This window comes from Caloenas nicobarica, chromosome 17 (genome assembly GCF_036013445.1).
Source record: "Caloenas nicobarica isolate bCalNic1 chromosome 17, bCalNic1.hap1, whole genome shotgun sequence".
NCBI classification, from domain to species: domain Eukaryota; kingdom Metazoa; phylum Chordata; class Aves; order Columbiformes; family Columbidae; genus Caloenas; species Caloenas nicobarica.
Genome location: NC_088261.1, coordinates 2,534,006 through 2,550,960, shown reverse-complemented (window position 1 = coordinate 2,550,960; position 16,955 = coordinate 2,534,006). Strand labels below are relative to the sequence as shown.

The 16,955-nt window shown below is 53.2% G+C and overlaps 1 protein-coding gene across 1 annotated transcript in view; it reads right to left on the bottom strand.

The window, feature by feature from the left end:
- Nucleotides 1-13,746, bottom strand: part of TBX4 (T-box transcription factor 4) — a 34,389-nt gene extending 20,643 nt beyond the window's left edge. The window contains exons 1-3 of the mRNA XM_065647091.1: nucleotides 13,643-13,746; nucleotides 12,202-12,360; nucleotides 11,255-11,349 (exon numbers count right to left, since the gene is read on the bottom strand). Of these exons, the coding sequence (XP_065503163.1) occupies nucleotides 11,255-11,349; nucleotides 12,202-12,357 (251 nt within the window). The 5' untranslated portion in view covers nucleotides 12,358-12,360; nucleotides 13,643-13,746. The remainder of the gene's footprint in view (nucleotides 1-11,254; nucleotides 11,350-12,201; nucleotides 12,361-13,642) is intronic.
- Between the last annotated feature and the right edge of the window lie 3,209 nt (nucleotides 13,747-16,955).

The following is a 16,955-nucleotide window of genomic DNA, read 5'->3' as shown; positions in this document are numbered from 1 at the left end:
ATGAGTGTGCATGAAAAGCCATGAGATCTCACTACACTCCAGAAGAAACTAAGTACATGCAGCTCCCCCTTTCACACGTTCCCAATGTCCACAACACCACGTCCCACCGTGTCATCAGCCTGCATTCCCTTCAACAGGCTGAAAACTGAGGGTTGGTGAAGCCTGCAGGGCAGACTAAGAGTTAAATCCTGCCGTGGTGTGGACGGCCACTGCTCCTCTGGTCTTCCCAAACTTCCCAAATTCACAGCACGCCCTTGAAGTTAAACCTTGTTTGAGCCAGGAGCACCGCAGAGCTCTGCACTGAAAATACGCCCATCCCACTGATTCACCATCGACTTTAGCACCCAACACCAAACAGGGAATGTCACATAAACCGATTTATCAGGAAAGAATATTTCTATGTCTCTACATAACTAAAGAATCTTCGAAATATCAAAGAATATTTTTAGTAAAGCTGTGGTCATGAAACTAGTATATACCATCACTGTCTGGTCTCACAATCCAAAGGAGGCGGCCCTGGTGCGTACGGCCCTGCCATGGGCTCCCCGAGCCCTGGCGCCAGGATTGCAGGATCAGGCACTTCACATCCTCTGAGCGACTATTTTCTTGGCTCCATATTCCCAACCTCCTCCTCATCCAGTAAAAATAATAAGTCAGTTGAGCAAACCAGCTCACCACGGCCTTCAAGCAACCAGCCAGAGCAGAAAATTCTCCTTTCCACCAGCGTAAGGAGACAGAGGATGAGAATTGCTACATCCTGGAGTCATCCTAATTACGCTCATTAGTAAGGGCCCAAATTCTGCTGTCGTTTCTCTATCAGACATCGAGGCCACCTTGCTCCCGCACTGTATCCCTCGTCTCCCCACGCGTTGCCGCCGTGTCCGGCTGCGTTAGCCCAGATCTGCAGCACCATTTTGTCGCTGCGTGGGGAGAAGGCAACAAAATGGGCCCTGTTCGAAATCATTTCAATTGACTCTTTTAACCGCCCTGCATAAATTCCAGATGTTTACCATGTAATTAGCCGGGACTAAAAAGGGGTGGTTTACCAATGTCCGTATTTGATTTTCATTCATAAACTCTGCACTCCTCTTAACCTTGTCCTCCTACAGGTAAGCACCTGGATAAATACAGTAGGACATTTCAATTTGCGAATACACAGCCCAATTCACACATTGAAAAAAACTGCATAAGGAATCCAATCTGAACGCCAAGACTTTTTTTTTTTTTAAATTAGGCCTTAAAGTTACATTCAAAAATGAAACAAAAAAAGAGGAGGAATTGATTAAAAACCAGAAATGAGATGGATACTATTTGACAGTTACTGTGCCGTACCAGGCAAACGTTCTGCATCAGGGATTTTTATAACATCTAGCTTCTGAATTTCTTTTTTTCCTCAATCATTTCATTTACTGTAGCACATCCAAGCTGCTAAAGTAGCCCGACTGATATATTGTAAATGTTAAGTGCTTTTTTAATGGCGTTTAAAATTAAGCTTCAGCATATGGAGTTCATATAGCATGGACATGCCTGAGTTTATAATGTTCTTTAGTATAGCCCTCTAAACTAAATACAAAGAGCCAAAGTACTACCATAACATATACAGTTGAAATTCTTTAAGGATAACAAATGGGGACTCGCATCTGATTGAAGGTGTTGCTTAACTTGCAAACCGCTCGGTATCTTGCAGTGGTAGCATTTGTGCTCCGCAGTCGGCAGACCCAGCTACAACCAAGTTTGCCAACTCTCCACATTCTTTTCCAGAAAAACATGGGGTAGATTTTAGTAATTTGGCTGTGCATAGACATTTCATCATTATTATTAGCTGCCACATTTTGGCCTTAAAAAAAAAAAAAAGGAATATGCGACTAATGTGCTGTCCAGGGACTTGTCAGTTTAATTTTCTTAATGAAAACATATTTCCCAAGCCCTTGGCAGATGCTCATTTAGTAAATATCTCTTTGCAATATGATACAAACACGGGTTGCGCGTTTCTGGTGGGAAGGCATGACAAATGGAAAAGCCAGGTCCAAGAAAATGCAGTCATAGACTTTCAATTAAAACGAAAAAAAAAAAAAGGCAAAAGAAAGCACCTAATATCATGTCCTGGCCCTTATTAAATGTCCCATTTGAAAGAGGGGAGCAGCAAACCAGGGTGGAGGCGCGGGGCTGTGCCTACAGTGGGTCTATACAGCTCCCCGGCAGCCCTGGGAAGGGGCCAAAAACCTGCCTGCTTCCCCAAATTTACTACAGGTCAATGAACCTCCTCACAGCCACGGGCCCTCCGCTCAGTAGTAGCTTTGCATAACTCTGCCAAATCTCTGCAAGCGGGAGCGCTCGGGCGGATGGGCGTCTCCGCAGAGGATGCTTCGCTTCGGCCAGCTTTCCCTGACAATAGTTTGCTTCATCATCTATTGCTCGGGGACCAGCAACGGCAAAAAAATAACCCAGCGCTGCAATTAAAAACTTGCCAACGTCTTGTCAAGCTCTGGGAAAGCTCAGCCTGGCTCTGGTGGGAGGTCTGAAGCAAGATCCGGGCAGACCCGCGTTTCACCCACCCTCCTTCCCGCCACCGCGCACAGCTCCAAACCAAGTGAGAGCTTTGCTGCGGGAAACTGGTTAAAAAAATCGGGAATTTGGGCCTTCCCAAAGAGCACATCCGAGCAGGGAGCGTTGGATTCTCAGCGACACCTCCTGTGCCCAGGACAGCTGCTGTGGCTGCGCAACCGGGGAAGCTCAGCCACGTTAAGCACTGGGTCCCTGCGCAGCACAGGATAAACCAACTATTAGGTGAAGTTTAAGCCACCAGTAATCAGGAGATTAAAAGCAGCAATTCCCAGCCTCATCATCTTTTGTTCGGACCCAAAGCTCCGTCAGACACAGTGTCCTGGGGCTGCAGCAAACACCCTGAACACGCGAAAGCCACAGACATGCCAGGGTGGGGGAGTCCAGGACCAGACCAATTTCTTCCCCTTGAGGCTCATTTTTTTCAAGCCACGCTGGGTGCAATGGCTGCTCCCAGCTGACATGGGGCAGCCCCACATCTCCCCTCTGATGCGCAGGGGACACAGCACAAGCAGCCAAGCATCAGCCCCGACAGCCCATTCTGCAAACCAGCAAGTCAGGAGACGCCAATTTTGGCCACGTTCAAACCCCACTGCTCCCTCCAGCTCAAGCCAGTGACCAAGGGACCATCCAGACTCCTCAGCACCATCCTGCTGGTCTCCTATGCTCCTCAAAGCTGGGCTTAGTGGCTCTGGCATGCACGTTTCCAGCTCCCCCCCTGCACGGCACAGCCACGATGCTGCTGTGGAACGGCAGCAGCTCCCACTGCCCTTCAGAAGGGAAAATTTCTACAAGGTTTCACATGCACCTGAGAAAGCTGCCCTCAAAAAAAAGCGATCGCAGGAGAAAGAACCTTGTGCCTCACTCCTGTGCAAAGCGAGACATCTGATCCAGCATTAAAATAGCACGGTCTGGCCCCCAGGGGCTGAAGCGCAGGGTGATCCCTGGGGAGGGCAGAGGGGCTGAGCCCGGCGCTGGGGACCAGGGTGGCAGGAGCAGGGCTGGCGTCACCAGGACGGGGCGCAGCACCGCCACAGCCCCGGCTAAACCCTCCCCCACAGCGCTGTGCAGATGAAATGTAGCAAAACCAGTAAAAGTCAGGAAAATAAACAAGCAGCACAATCCTGTAGCCCTCCCAAGCTTCAAAGATGATGTGCGAGTGAATTATTTGTTCTGATAATGAAGCAGTCATTGCTTAGCTAAGTTTATGCTAGGCACATTTTATCTCTACATGATATTCACAAATTGTTTTAAAATGAACTGTTAGAATAAGCATCTCTTGTTTATTTATTTATTCTATTACCATCCAATCCCCTTAACCATGGAGCAGTTACTGACATGGAGCCAAAGCTTCTATTATGTTCAAACAAAGTTTAATTAATGTGTAATTGGTTGGTTGGATTTGAAAGTGAGTGATAAGAGGAAAGTTCTGCTTTCATTTGGGGCAGCAGTTCCCAGCCTTTCGGGCTCTCCAGGCTTGGCCACTTCATGGGCATCTTACTTGTGTTTTTATCCCTATGTGAGCAGCCCTGGTTGGTCCGGGAGAGACAGGCGACTGCAAGGCTCCCAGAGCCAATAGTGTTATTTTTTTGGCCAGAGGACAGCAATCCAGTGCAGCCAGAAAAGCCAAGAGCATCAGAGCTGATCAAAGCACTCATCTGAGCACCAACGCCCCATGTCACCCTGCAGGCGGGACCTGCGTGTCCTGGGGATGCTGGCTCATGCCGTGGTACCGCTGGGTGATGAGGTGGCTTCTGCAAACTCTGCAGTCCTCAACACCCTCCTGATCACAAGGATTTGATCTGACCTTCCTTGCTCAGATGCACAGTTCCTTACTCATGTTCCTCCTGATGCGTTAGCTGCGAAGGGGTTTCTCTGACCGGCATGCGGCACACAGGGAAGTCACAGGGAACTCACCTGGTATTTCCACAGAGAAAACTGCATGGAAGCAAGACACGCAAGTCCCGTTGGGGCAACCCAAGCCATGTCCTCATCAAAGGCCGTCAGTGCTCTCTGAACCCATGGGAGTGCGCAGACTGGTGCTCACTGCACGTCCCTGTGGTGTGGAAGGTGTTCAGATACCACTGACCACTTCTGTCCTTTCAAGGGGTCAAAATGTCCCACAGCCCTACAGCAGCTCGGCAGCTGAAGTCCTAATTTCAAAAGGAGTTTGACAAGACGAAAGATTTCCAACAACAGACAGTGATTTTACAATCCTTGATTTTGGGGTGGTCAAATCAAGAGACAACTGGATTTTCAGAAGCTCCTCTATGGTGCTATCGGAAAAGGAGATGTTTAGAGCATATCAGGTTGTGAATGGATCAGAAGAAAACCAAGAAATCAATCAACATCTTGGCTAAGAAGCCATATAATGGCTGAAAGAGCACCTCCTCAGAAGCTGTTGGGCATGCAGAGATGCCTCCAGCGATGGTTTCAAAGCACCGAGGCAGACAACATGCCTACATCCCTGATAATGACTAATGTGGCCCCAAATTCTTCTTGAGAATTGGCCATGGCTGCTTAAGGATCCTTCGCCTCATCTCCATTGTTAGGAGGGAAAGGAATGGTGTGCAGAGGCTTCAAGAACCATGTTTCCATTCCGATGACCCTTGTTCTTTTTTCTAATTTCCCTTCTTTTGACAAGTATTTCTTCCACTGACTTAACGCATCTTTAAAAATAATATTATCTGGGGCAGATTAAAACAAATTTGGAGATGTCAGCTGTTTCTTTTAGCCTTTTAAATGGCATTTCCTTTTTGATAGATTCTTGCTTTCAGAAAATACTTTAAAGAGATCAAAGAGTTTTTCAACAGGGTCCCATTTTCCCAGTGTATCCTAACCCTCGGTCCCTTATTTCTCTTATCACCCACGCCACTCCACTATGACGCTCTGTATACAAAGTAAGAGCAGTTAACTTTGAAGTGCTGGATTAGCCCATGCCAGATCCTTGCCTCAGAATAACAAACAATACAGGTTCAACAGGAGTTCTCATCAGTAGTTCATTTTTCAGCCCCAAATTCACTGTCACTAACACAAGCAACATTGAACTCTCAGTCTATGGACAGATAGGAGAGATTTATCTGGTGGCAAGACCATGACCTAGCGATGAGAAGGTCAGACAGTCAAGGGATTTTTATATTTTGGAATGGTGAGGTTGTCTTTTTTTCTTCTGGCTAGCGCATCTCATTTTTAAATAAAACATTGTTTCTCACATACTTGAGAACTTGTTGAGCTGGATGGCTGCTTTCATGGTCTAGAAACATTTCCTCCCTTTGCCCCACAGTAACTTGAAACACAGGCAGGCTTCTTGCCGTGGCATGCTGCTCCGGTGCTTTCGTTTTGCCGTCAGTGAAGCTGAGCAGAAAAGGTCCCAACGAGCCGGAGGACAGGAGAGGCGAGTGCCATCAGCCTCTGGGGATATGAGCAGCACTGCCCCTGGTGCCAGGTCATGCACCGGCTCATCAGTGCAGAGCAGGAGGTGATCCACAGCCCCTGTGCCCGGGAGCCTTCAACTTAGAGCCTGAGCGATGGTGGGAGATCTTTCCCAGCTGGTCTGGGCTTGACCAAACCCTTCCCTGCAACCCTGGCCAGCTGTAGCCTAAGGATGAGCAGTCAAAGTTTGGTAACACCCTTAACTGTGAGCATCCCGTGTCTTTAACAAACCAAAAGCAAGGATTGCTGTTTGAAGAGAGAAGCGTATTAAAAACTCAAATCCCATCCCTGCCCTACTCGGCGTGCACAAGCTCTGCCTTCCTTGCCAAAGCTGTCGACATCCTTAGCAGCACAGCCAAGAGCCATTGGAGTCTGCTCCTGCTCCTCGCTCCCAAAGTAGGAGTTTGCCCCAACAGGGTAATTCCAGGACCCAGAATTTAGGACTAAGCAGATCAAACATTCCTTAAATATCTACTTTATTTTCCAAGTTTTAAACTGATGGCTCACATTCCATCGCTGATCTCAGATATTAAGGTCTGCTTTTGGATCAAAACCCTTTAGCAGAGATTCTTGTAACTGCCTCAAAAGATTCTGGACAAATATTTCCCTTTAATTGTAATGAGAACTGGGCATCCATATGCCCCGCAGAGCCATGGAAAATTTAACTTTTAAAAGATTATTCACAGAGGAAAGCTGCAGCAGCTTAGCCAAAGCATTTATACTTCTTCAGACCTTGATGTCCTAAAAACTAGTTTTATTTTGGTTTACTAAAGTTGATTAGGAACAGATTTTTTTAAACTGAAATAAGCCACTTTTAAAATGAAACTTGAACATCTAAAGGAGGTTTGCATCTTTTCCACACATGCAAGCTGCTTTATGGTGGGGTTTTTTTCTGCACAGTATTTTCCTACATATACTTCTTAAAATCTGCTACCATAAAGACTGAAGCTATCTTCGTACCTGCGCACATCCTGCATTCCAGCCAAAACTTAGTTTCAGTATCCCAAGCCTCCTGTTCACATCACTGGGGTGGTTGTTCTACCACAGAAAAATTACATAGTATTTTCTCTTCCATAACTGATCACGAAAATGTGACCAAACATCCTGTGACCTGGTATTTTTTACTGATTAGCCATGAGCTGTGTCAAATGGTTTGTTTCTGGCACTATCTGCAGAGAAACTGCAATGCTGCGAAGACTGGCACCTTGGAAAAACTAGGGAACAGCTAGAGCTAACTAAAAACTAACAGAAAGAAATCCTAAGCTAGGAAGACTGTGTATACAAAGATCAACTTCCTGCAGAAATAAGGTTTGGAAGATGAGATTTCATGAAGAATCATGAAAGACAAAGTATGGTTTATATACACACAATTGTTTGCTTAAATAATAGCACATAAGAGCAAAAAGATGACGTTGGGGAGCAAGATTTATAATGAATTCTCTCGTTTGCTTTCTGCTTTACCCACCCCTCGCACAACTTCATGAGCACGGAACTCCTGAACCCCGCGGGAAAGGTGCGAGCCTTGCTAGGACAGGCTGCGCAAAGCCCGACCCGCACATCCAGAGCCACGGGAGGAATTCAGACGTACACCTGCATTTCCAATATACCCTGTCCCCTTTATTACCATCTAAATTGCTTTTATTAATTTGATTCAGTAGCACCTCGCCGCCTGGAAAATGCCTTTTGTTGTTTGTGTTTCTTTAAATAAATGGGAGAATTTGTGAATAATTATAGCCTTATTTATAAACACAGGCGTGCACGGCTCGGTGTGTGCGCTGGGCTCATTCATCCTGCCTGGGAAGGCGACCCGGCTGCGCTGGGACCGGGAACCGGGAGCGGCAACCGGGAGCGGCCGGGGTTCAGCGGGATGCGGCTGCCCGGGGAACGATCCGGACCAGAGCCTCCCGAACAGCGGCGTTTTATCTGCAAACGCTGCCCTCCGAAAAAGCTGCTCTGCAAAATGCCCCTGGCGATGCTCAGCGCTCACAGAAATCACGCGTGGCCGGTTTTCTTCTCGCCCCCCGTCCGGTTTAGGCGACCCTCGGGTACCCGCAAAGACGGGGCAAATTTTACACTATGCAGAACTCAGCCTTTAAAACCCAGCAACAAGAACTCCTCTGAGGTAGAAATTCGTAATTAGAACAAACCTCACATAGGAGAAACAAGCAAAAGTTCTGATTTATGGGGCCCAGCGTCCCACCCTCTGGGCGCTGCGATGGGCAGGATTTTATGTCTGAAGAAGGCGAGTGGTTTTATGCAAAGTTCAGGGAACTTTACTAACATAAACTTTTTATCTTTTGATGATCCTTTTAATATAAAATAATATCTTTTTTTTTTCCCTCCCACAACGAAACAGTCGAACATTAAAAAGATAGCGAGTGCATTTTAAAGATGTTTCCACTTTATAAATCAAGCTTTCTTGGCAACAACACGATTTCTATTTCAATGCTGAGTTTGCTATGTTCTCCTAATGTCTCCTACAGATCAGTCCTAAGAGGGAGTAATAATCCCCCAAAGTAATTCTCAGCCCTAAATTCTCGATAATTTATAGTTGGCTCGTTCTGTGGAGTTCTACAAAGAATGAAACAAATGACTCCCCCTCTCCCCCCCATTAAGTTATCAATATTTGCCTTGTTTATACAAAAAGGCTATTTTACACCATTGCCATGGAATTAACGCTTCCGCTGAGCTTTACATTTCCTCTCCATTGAGTGAACTTGTCATTAAAGTAACTTCTTGTTGTTGTTGTTTGAAATTTAAAAATCAGGCTTCAATTTCTTTTCGTTTATGCCCCTTGAGGTCAGGCAGACCGACATTTAAGTGATTTCAACTAACTGCATTCAGGGGCATCTCTGTGCCTGCTGGGAGGGGGATTAGAGTCCTAATTAGTGCGCGCAATTAGCCGTTTTCCCTTTCCCCCCCAATGCTGAATGCAAGTGCATACAGATCTCCATTAACCATCAATTTTTAATTGGGTGAAGAGGAGGTTTATTATTGCTACTCTTTATTTAAATAGCTTGGGTAAAATAAAATCTGCACGAAGTAATAATATTAATTTCGTCATTTGCATTACAATGAAGGGCATAGTCCCGCTTTTGGGCTGCCCTGGTCTCAGCATGGACGCGAGTGGCTCAACCTGGCACTCGGTGTGAACGAAGAGACTTAAGCGATCACACGATTTACATCGTTCGATTTTTCTGCCGTTCTCACGCTAATAATTTAGTGCGGTTTTGCTTTCGGTGCTGCTGGAGAGCCCGGCCCAGGACAGCGGGTCCCCGGCTGCGGTCCCGCCGAACGGGCTCCAGGGCTGGGGAGTCTTTGGACTCAGTGCTAACACGGATAAAAATACTGCACTTTATCTTGAAACCGTTTGCAGCTGGACACGGAGAAAACAAGCGAAGTAACTATTCTGTTTCATCAGCATTTCACATTAAAAAAATATATACATATATATAAATAAAATGCTGTTAGCTCGATGGTGCTGTGTTCATTTTTACAAATGGAGAACTTAACTCGATAACTTAAAAAACAAAGTTTTGTACATCCTGGAGTCAATCCCCCCCATCCCCTCAGTCCCATCCACATGCTCCTGAAAGGTGACTGCATGTGCACTGCCAGCTCCACCGGACAAAGAATGTGGGACTGAGCCCTATACATATGGATTTGTTTAAACAATCCACGTTAAGACTTACAAAGAGATAACATGCACATTTGGGATGCTTAGGGTCTAGAATTTGGTAAAGATATTACACGTCCCGCACAGACACACTCAGATACTATAAATTAAGGGTGAAATATTTGAGGTCTTGATCCCCTAGTCTTAGCTGACTTAGGTAGCAGACCTATCAAAATGAATCCAGCTCTTCACATCAATAGATGCTACGGAACGAGCCCTAAGATTTTATACACCAAAATGTAGTGTGATAAGGACAGAGTTACCTGCACAATCACTTCATAAATAGGCTAAATAGCAAACAAATTGAAGATCCCTGAGACATACACTCCCTCTCCAGGGGGACTAATGGGAATATCTTAGTTATTAGAGTAAAGCTTTTCTACACTGGCCAGCTGCTGCACAAGCAGCACTGCTGGGGACAGGGAAAGGAGAGGGAAACCTCTCATCAGTCCCCAAATCCAAAGCCGAGGGTTGTGGTCTGGGTCTCAGTGTGAGCAGCAAAGAGTAGAGAAAAGATCCACAAACACACACCCGAGCCCCCCAGGCTGCCCCGCACGAATGATCAGGGGCCACAGGGAAAAAGGACTGCAGACATAGTGATTGTGGATTTGGGGTTTTTTTCTGCCTTCTCCCCATTATTTGAGTGTCCTCCCCCTACGGCTCTTTAGGAGGATGTATTAATAAAAATCAGCAATTGCAGGGCATGGCAGAACTACACAGCTGTGTTAGAACTAAATGGATTTTAATACCCAAGTCTGGCAATTTTTCTTCTCCAGCAGCAGCGATGCAAGCCCGCTGCCGCAGAAGCCAAGGGCAGATATTTCAGTGCCCACAGCAGGAGCTGGCTAGTTCTGTTGGGAACCGTCTGGCTCCCGAGCTGGTGATGGTCTGAGGTTTAATTCTGATGGTTAATTTTCTGCTATTAATTGTGCCATCTCCCACCTGAGCAGCCCGGGTGGGAACAGAGCCCTGAGCAGGCACAGGGATAGGTTCCCCGGGGAAGTAAAGCTCCTGCGAGCCGTTGGGCTCCCTCTGCCCAGACCTGAGTGTGCACACCGTGGGGTTCAGATTTGCTAAAAATCGTTGTTTGCAAGAGAAGGCAGAATTTTTTTTCCACACCTACCAGGAAAAAAAGTGGTACCTGTCTCTCTTTCAGTTTTGAGATACAAAGCATAGCCTAAGCCTTCATGTTGCTGAAACTTTGGTCCAAAGTGTCCCAACACAAGTCTTACTGCACTGTACAGCAAAGAGGACTACGGTTTGCTTGGGGGGGGCGGGGGGGGGCACGGAAAGTAGAGCCACAATCAGGCTAACATTAAAAAAAAAAAAATTACCAAAGAGAATTAGGACTAAATATAGCAAATGACTCCATGACTCCAAAACTCTTTCTTGCATCCACAGTCTCACCACACTCAAACACATGCACAGTTTACATCGAAAAAAATAATCTTACTGAAATTGCAACCACAGTAATATCTTTTTAAATGCCACTGACTGTAGCAGTCCCGCAAAACCCAGTCTTGGCAAATGGAACATTTCATATGAATCACAAGCAATACATATTCGTGGGGAATTTTCACTAACCTGCCTGCTTTGGTTATTATCATTTCGGTGCCAGCTTCATGAAATTTCTTCCATAGCTCCTTCTCATGGAGATAGACTTTGATATTTTCTATTGTCTGGAAAAAATAGAGATAATGAGAATAGCAAGAAATTACTGAGAAAAACTAGTAGAGGGGCTGGGAAGGGCCGCGGGGCCGGATGGCTGCACATCCAGGCCCAGCACCGCAGCCGAGGCGCCGGACAAAGCCACCCCAGCGCCCGTCCTGCCTGTGCGGGAGGAGGATGGAGTCCCAAAAATTCCACTGCCCTTTGCCAAAAATAAGAGAAACAAACTGAGGCCGGTTTTAATTGCAGACTTGCACATCCAGGCGGGACACTGGGCGAAATGGATTTTTTTTTTTTTTTTTCTTTTTCGTAGGAGTTTCCGTGCCTCGATGGCGCGGACAGACCCTGCTGTCGCCCTGTGGCTCCCAAAAGCCGGGGCCAGGAGCATTCGCAGGGACACCCGGATTCACTGAGCAACGTGCGCGTCCAGGGCCGCGGTTTCTGCGCGGACCCGTTCCTTTCCGCGGGATGCCGAGGGCAACGCGGAGGCGCCGGGCGGGCACGGAGGCCGAAGGCACAGAAACCACCGTGGGCCGAGAGGCCGCGGTCGGACCCGGCGTTTTAATTACCGCGGAAAAAACCCAACGAAATCCACCGCCACGCCGGATTCTGCTCGGGAGGAACGGCCGCGGCTCCGCGATCCGACGGGCCCCGATGACCGCGGGTCTGCGGCGCTCGGGCTCGCCCTTCCCGACCTGCCGCACCCGATGGTGGGCGCAGGGCAGCCCGCTTTGCCCGGGAGAAAAACTTTAAAAGAAAATTAAAGAAAAATGTGATTTCCTCGCAATTCCCCCCAGGCCGGGCTCGCGGGTAGAGCGAGGAGCTAAGCCGTCGGGCAGGACGCGGGGCCGGGCGGTGCGTACCTGCTCGGGGTCGGGGAGCTGCGGGCTGCTGAGCGGCGTGTTGCTCCCCCCGGCTACACCGAGGACGGGGGAGCCGGCGGAGGAGTCCGCATGGCCGGCCGCGGGGGCTGTTGGAAACCCTTCCTCGGTTTCAGACAGGCTTTTCTCCTGGAGCATTTCCTTGGAGAGGAGAGAGTCGCACCGTTAGCTAGCAGTACCGGGGGGCACGTCCAGCCCCTGCCCGCCCCCCAGCACAGCCACCTGCGGGGTCAGGCCCTGCCGGCCCGGCCCGCGATCCTTCCTCAGGCGGCAACACTAGGCGAGACTGGGACGTGACACCCCTGAGCCCCGGGGGAAAGCCGGGCCGGGACAGCCTGTCCCCGCGGGGGAGCCGCCCACGCGTGGCTCAGCTGCCGCTTGAGGCCCGGGTAGCTCATCTCAGATGTGGCCGCAGCCCCGACCCTTCCTCGTTCCCCCCCCTGCTTTTTGCCACCGTGCGGGGCCGGTACCCGTCGGGGAGGGCAGCACGGCCCGGCCGGTCGCTCTGCCCCGTCCCGTCGGAGCTGCGGGGACTCCAGGGGCTGCGGCAGAGCCGGGCAGCATAAACAGGCGGAGTGCTGAGCTCCGAGATAAAAGGGCCCCTCTTAAACTTGGACGGAGACTGGGAAAAGCCAATAAAGATAAGGCCTGACAGCTCCGCCGGGGCTGCCGCGCATCAACCCCGACTTTTACAGCGCAGAGGGACGCCGCTGCCCGCCCCGCTCCTTGCTCGACGGGCGGACGGATAGAGGAGGCTGCGGAGTCCTGGCCCCGGGGACCGAAACCGGCACTCCCCAAGATGAAAGCCTGACGGCACCCGGAGCCGCGGCCCCCGACGGAGCGCTCCTCTCCCCGGGTCCGCCAAGGGAGAGAGCGGGCCTGAGACAGCCGGTTCCAGCCACAGCAGAGCTTTAGGGAGAGCTCCAGCCAAGGAGACGGACAGCCGGCCCGGCTCCGTGCGCGTGGGCACGCACACACACACACACACACTCCCACGCACAGCGGCGCCGTAAGTGCCGCAGCCTCCGGGCACGGAGCGCCCGGCAGCTCCCGGCCGCAGCGGCTCACCCGGTGCCCCGAGGGCAACGCCGGTCCCCCCGCCCAGCTCGGCGGAACGGAACAGGGCGGCCCGAGCACAGGCGAGGTGAGAACGTTCCCGGCAGCCAAGCCGCACCGCGGGGCCTGCTGACCCGGGGAACCACAGGTGGGAGACGGCAGCGGAGGCCCCCCAAAAGCCCGGCTACTGCCCGCGGACGGGGACCTTGGTGCTCCCGGGGACAGAGCCGGGTGGTAGGCCAGGGCGGCAGCGGGGCAGGCTGCTTGCGGCTGCCCTGGCAAAAGCTGGGGGCTCGGCAGGCTGCAAGAAGCCCCATACTCGTAGACCTGCCGCTCCCTCCCTTCCCTCCGCACCCCAGGAACTCACACGGCCGGCCGGGGGGCAGGAGGCGCAGCGAGGGGCTCCGGGCTTCGCCTGGGGGCGGCTGCGGCATGAAGCGCATCCGCGGGGCAGCGCGGCGGCTGCGCGGGGCACTCAGGCCGGGCGAGGCTCCGCGGCCCCTGACGGCAGCGGCGTGCGGGGCATCCCCCGCTGCGCGGATTCACTTTCCCTTGATCTTGACGGAAAATGTTCCATAAAGATGCAGTTTGGGGCCTTTCGACTCCCTCCCTCTTTGTCTCCCCCCTCCCTTTTCCCTTCCCCTCCTGTTGCTGACGTTGCCGCTGTCAATCACGTCCCCACAGACCGGCTCTGGCCCGCTCCGCCCGGCCCGGCCCGCTCGTCCTGGCCCCGGCCCCGCGCCCACCCGACGGTCCGCATCGGGGACACCGGCCGGGGACATCGGCCGCCCGAGCCCCGCACAAAGGGCCCGGTGCGGCCTTCCCCAGCCTGCCCGGCCTGCCTCGGCGCTGCGCCGGGCCTGGTGGCATGCAGGGCCGCTCGCTGCTCGGGGGGGATCACGGCGGGGGGTGACACCCCCAGCCCCGCCGCCTCCTCCCAGCCCCGATGGTCCCGGCGCTCCCCACTGCCCGCCGGGGAGTCAGGCCGGGGGCTGCAGCGAGGGCAGGAGGGCCGCGGTGGGCACAGGCCGCGCTGGAAGCGAGCTTGGCTCTCTGGGCCGGGTGGGTACGGGACTGCGGACTCCGCGGCAGGAGCCGCGACTGCCCGGGAGAGCCGATGGGGAAAAGCCAGCCCCGGGTGGGGATCACGCTTCGGGAAGGGTCGGCAGCTTCCCGGCCTTGCTGCATCGGCTGCCTGTCTCCCTCCAGTTTGCGGCCCGTCATCGGGTGTGTGTCTCCGCAAGAGTCCGGGAAGTGGAATACAGGCCTCCCCATCCTCCCTTGGTCGCGATAGAGAGCCCCAAGCCTTGCTCTGGCTCTGCACATCCCCAGTCAGGAGCCCCCGAACTCTCCGGCCACGGGCACCGCCTGCTCGAGGCTCCCAGCGCCAAGCCAAACACCCAAACCAGGTGGATAATCCCCGAGTGCCGTCGCAACTGAACGGGCCGCTTCAGCTCTGCTGTCGCGATTACCAAAACACACACACTACCGCCCTTCCACAGCGCCGCTGTCGGGGCTGCCCGTAGCGGCGCCTCGGATCCACTCGCGGCCGAAACACGCCCAAAGCTCCCGCGCTACCACCTTTAGCTACTCTATCGCGACAGCCCCACTGCTGCACACATATCACGACAGCCCGGCCTCGCTCTGCTCTGCATCGCACCCTCCGCACCCCCTCTGCGCCCACCGGGAGGGCGGCGGGCAGGAGCCGCTTACCCGAGCCGGCCGGTCCCAGGCGGGCGCCGAGGTGCCGCTCGCCTCCTGCAGCCCCGGGCTCACAGGGACACCGCCATGAGCCGGCGGGGCTTCACAGGACAGGATTTTTATCGGGGTTTTCTTGAAAGTGAATTTAAACCCAAACTCACTCCCACCGTCACGTGGTGCCGAAATTGGGAACAGGAGCAGAATAAAAAATAAACTGGGGTCAACCTCTTAATGAACTTTTTTCCTACTCCTACGAGAAAAAAAAAAAATAAAAGGGGGGGCCGGGGGATGCGAGCGAGGGAGCGGCGAGAAATTCTGGCAGGAGCCGGCGGGCCGGGACCGGCGGCAGGTGAGACCAGGCCGGCGACAGCTCCGACGTGTGCCTGCGAGGCCGAGAGGAGAGAGCCGCACCCGTCCCAGCTCGCACAGGCGGAGCAGGGCCTGGAAACGGCCTGGGGGTGAGGAGCCGTCCCGGTGGGGCCCCGGTGGGAGCGGGGAGGCCCGGCCGGTAGGTCCCGGAGCGCCGCTCCGCGCGGCCGCGGTGATTTCCGCGGGTCGTAGCTGCCTCTGACACACAGACTGTCCCGGTAACCCAACCCCACCGCCGCGGGAGAGCAGAGCCCGCGCAGAGCCGCGGGGGATCTGCGCAGCCGGACACCGCAGCCCCCTCCCCGCTTGGACCGCTCTATCCCGCCGCCGGTTCCCACCTGCGGGCCGGGCTCTCGTCGCAGGTTGCGGGACACCGAGGCGGCTGCCGAGGGCCGAGCTCCACGGAAAGGTGAATTTTTGTTTTTACTCTGCGGTTGGTGCCGTTCTCCCAGCTTTGGGTGAGTCTCCCTCCACTCCTATCTCCCGCAGCCTCGGACTGGGACAGCGGGAATCACGGGCTCTGCCTGCACTTCCCTACGTTAAATGCATCTTCCCCCCCACACACACCTGAATAAAATAAAAGGTAGAGGTGGCGATCCCCAGGTGGGGAGAATTTAATTAAAACAAAACCGAAGCCTTCTCCTCCTCCCGCCAATCCCCGGGCCTCCCTGTCTGTGCGGACGGGGATGCTGGAGCAGCGGTGGCGGCCCCGTTCCGTTCGGCCGCGGCTGAGGGTGTCCGAGCTCGGCTCCCCCGAGCCGTGAGACCGGGCAGCACCTGCCCACGGCGGGGTCGGTGCCGGTGGGGGCGGCTGGGGCCGGGGGAAGCTGAGGCCGGTTTCACTATCTCCGGACCAGGGGGACAGGGCCGGCGCCCAGGGGCGAAGCGTCCCCGCCGGACGGAGCCCACGGGCTGCGGCAGCGCCGTGCGTTTCCCGAAGGCTCCGGCAATTCACGGCGAGCCTCGAAACTAGCCCGACTGTCATCACCCGGCAGATAAACGGCCGGATCCCCGACGGCAGGGTGGCTCCTATTCACGGCTCATCATCGCCGAGTCAAAAGAGCAGGCAGGGGGAGGATAAGCCCCGCTTTCAGGGACCGGCGCTCCAAACCACTCATCACTGTCACCGAGCTCGCTCATGCCTTGGCCCTAAACACCGGCGATTAATAAAAGTTTACAGTCGCTTTTCTCCAATAATTACACTCAATCTGCGGGCCGGGAAACACCGAGCAGGCTCTGATCTGCGGGGATGCTCCACCGCTTCTCCAGCCGCGGTGGCCAGCGCTGCTCCCTTTCACTCGCTCCTCTTCCCCCCAAGAAAACCTGCTTCTCTTCCCCCAAAGAAAACCTGCCAGCCACGACGGAGACGAGGGGAGAAGCGAGCCCCGAGCCTGCACCCGACGGTACCGACGGCGGCCGCGGCTCCGAGTCGCCGCGCAAGGCGGCGGGGGAACCCGCGGGGTCCGGCCCCGGCTCCCGTCAAGTCTGGACCGAGCCTCGGCCGCATGGGTTGGCATAGATTTATTGGCCTGAGCGGAAACTCACCGGTTTACACTGCCGAGGAGGGTTTGAGTGGATGAGTACTGAGAAAAAGTTGCCGAATTTGGCCA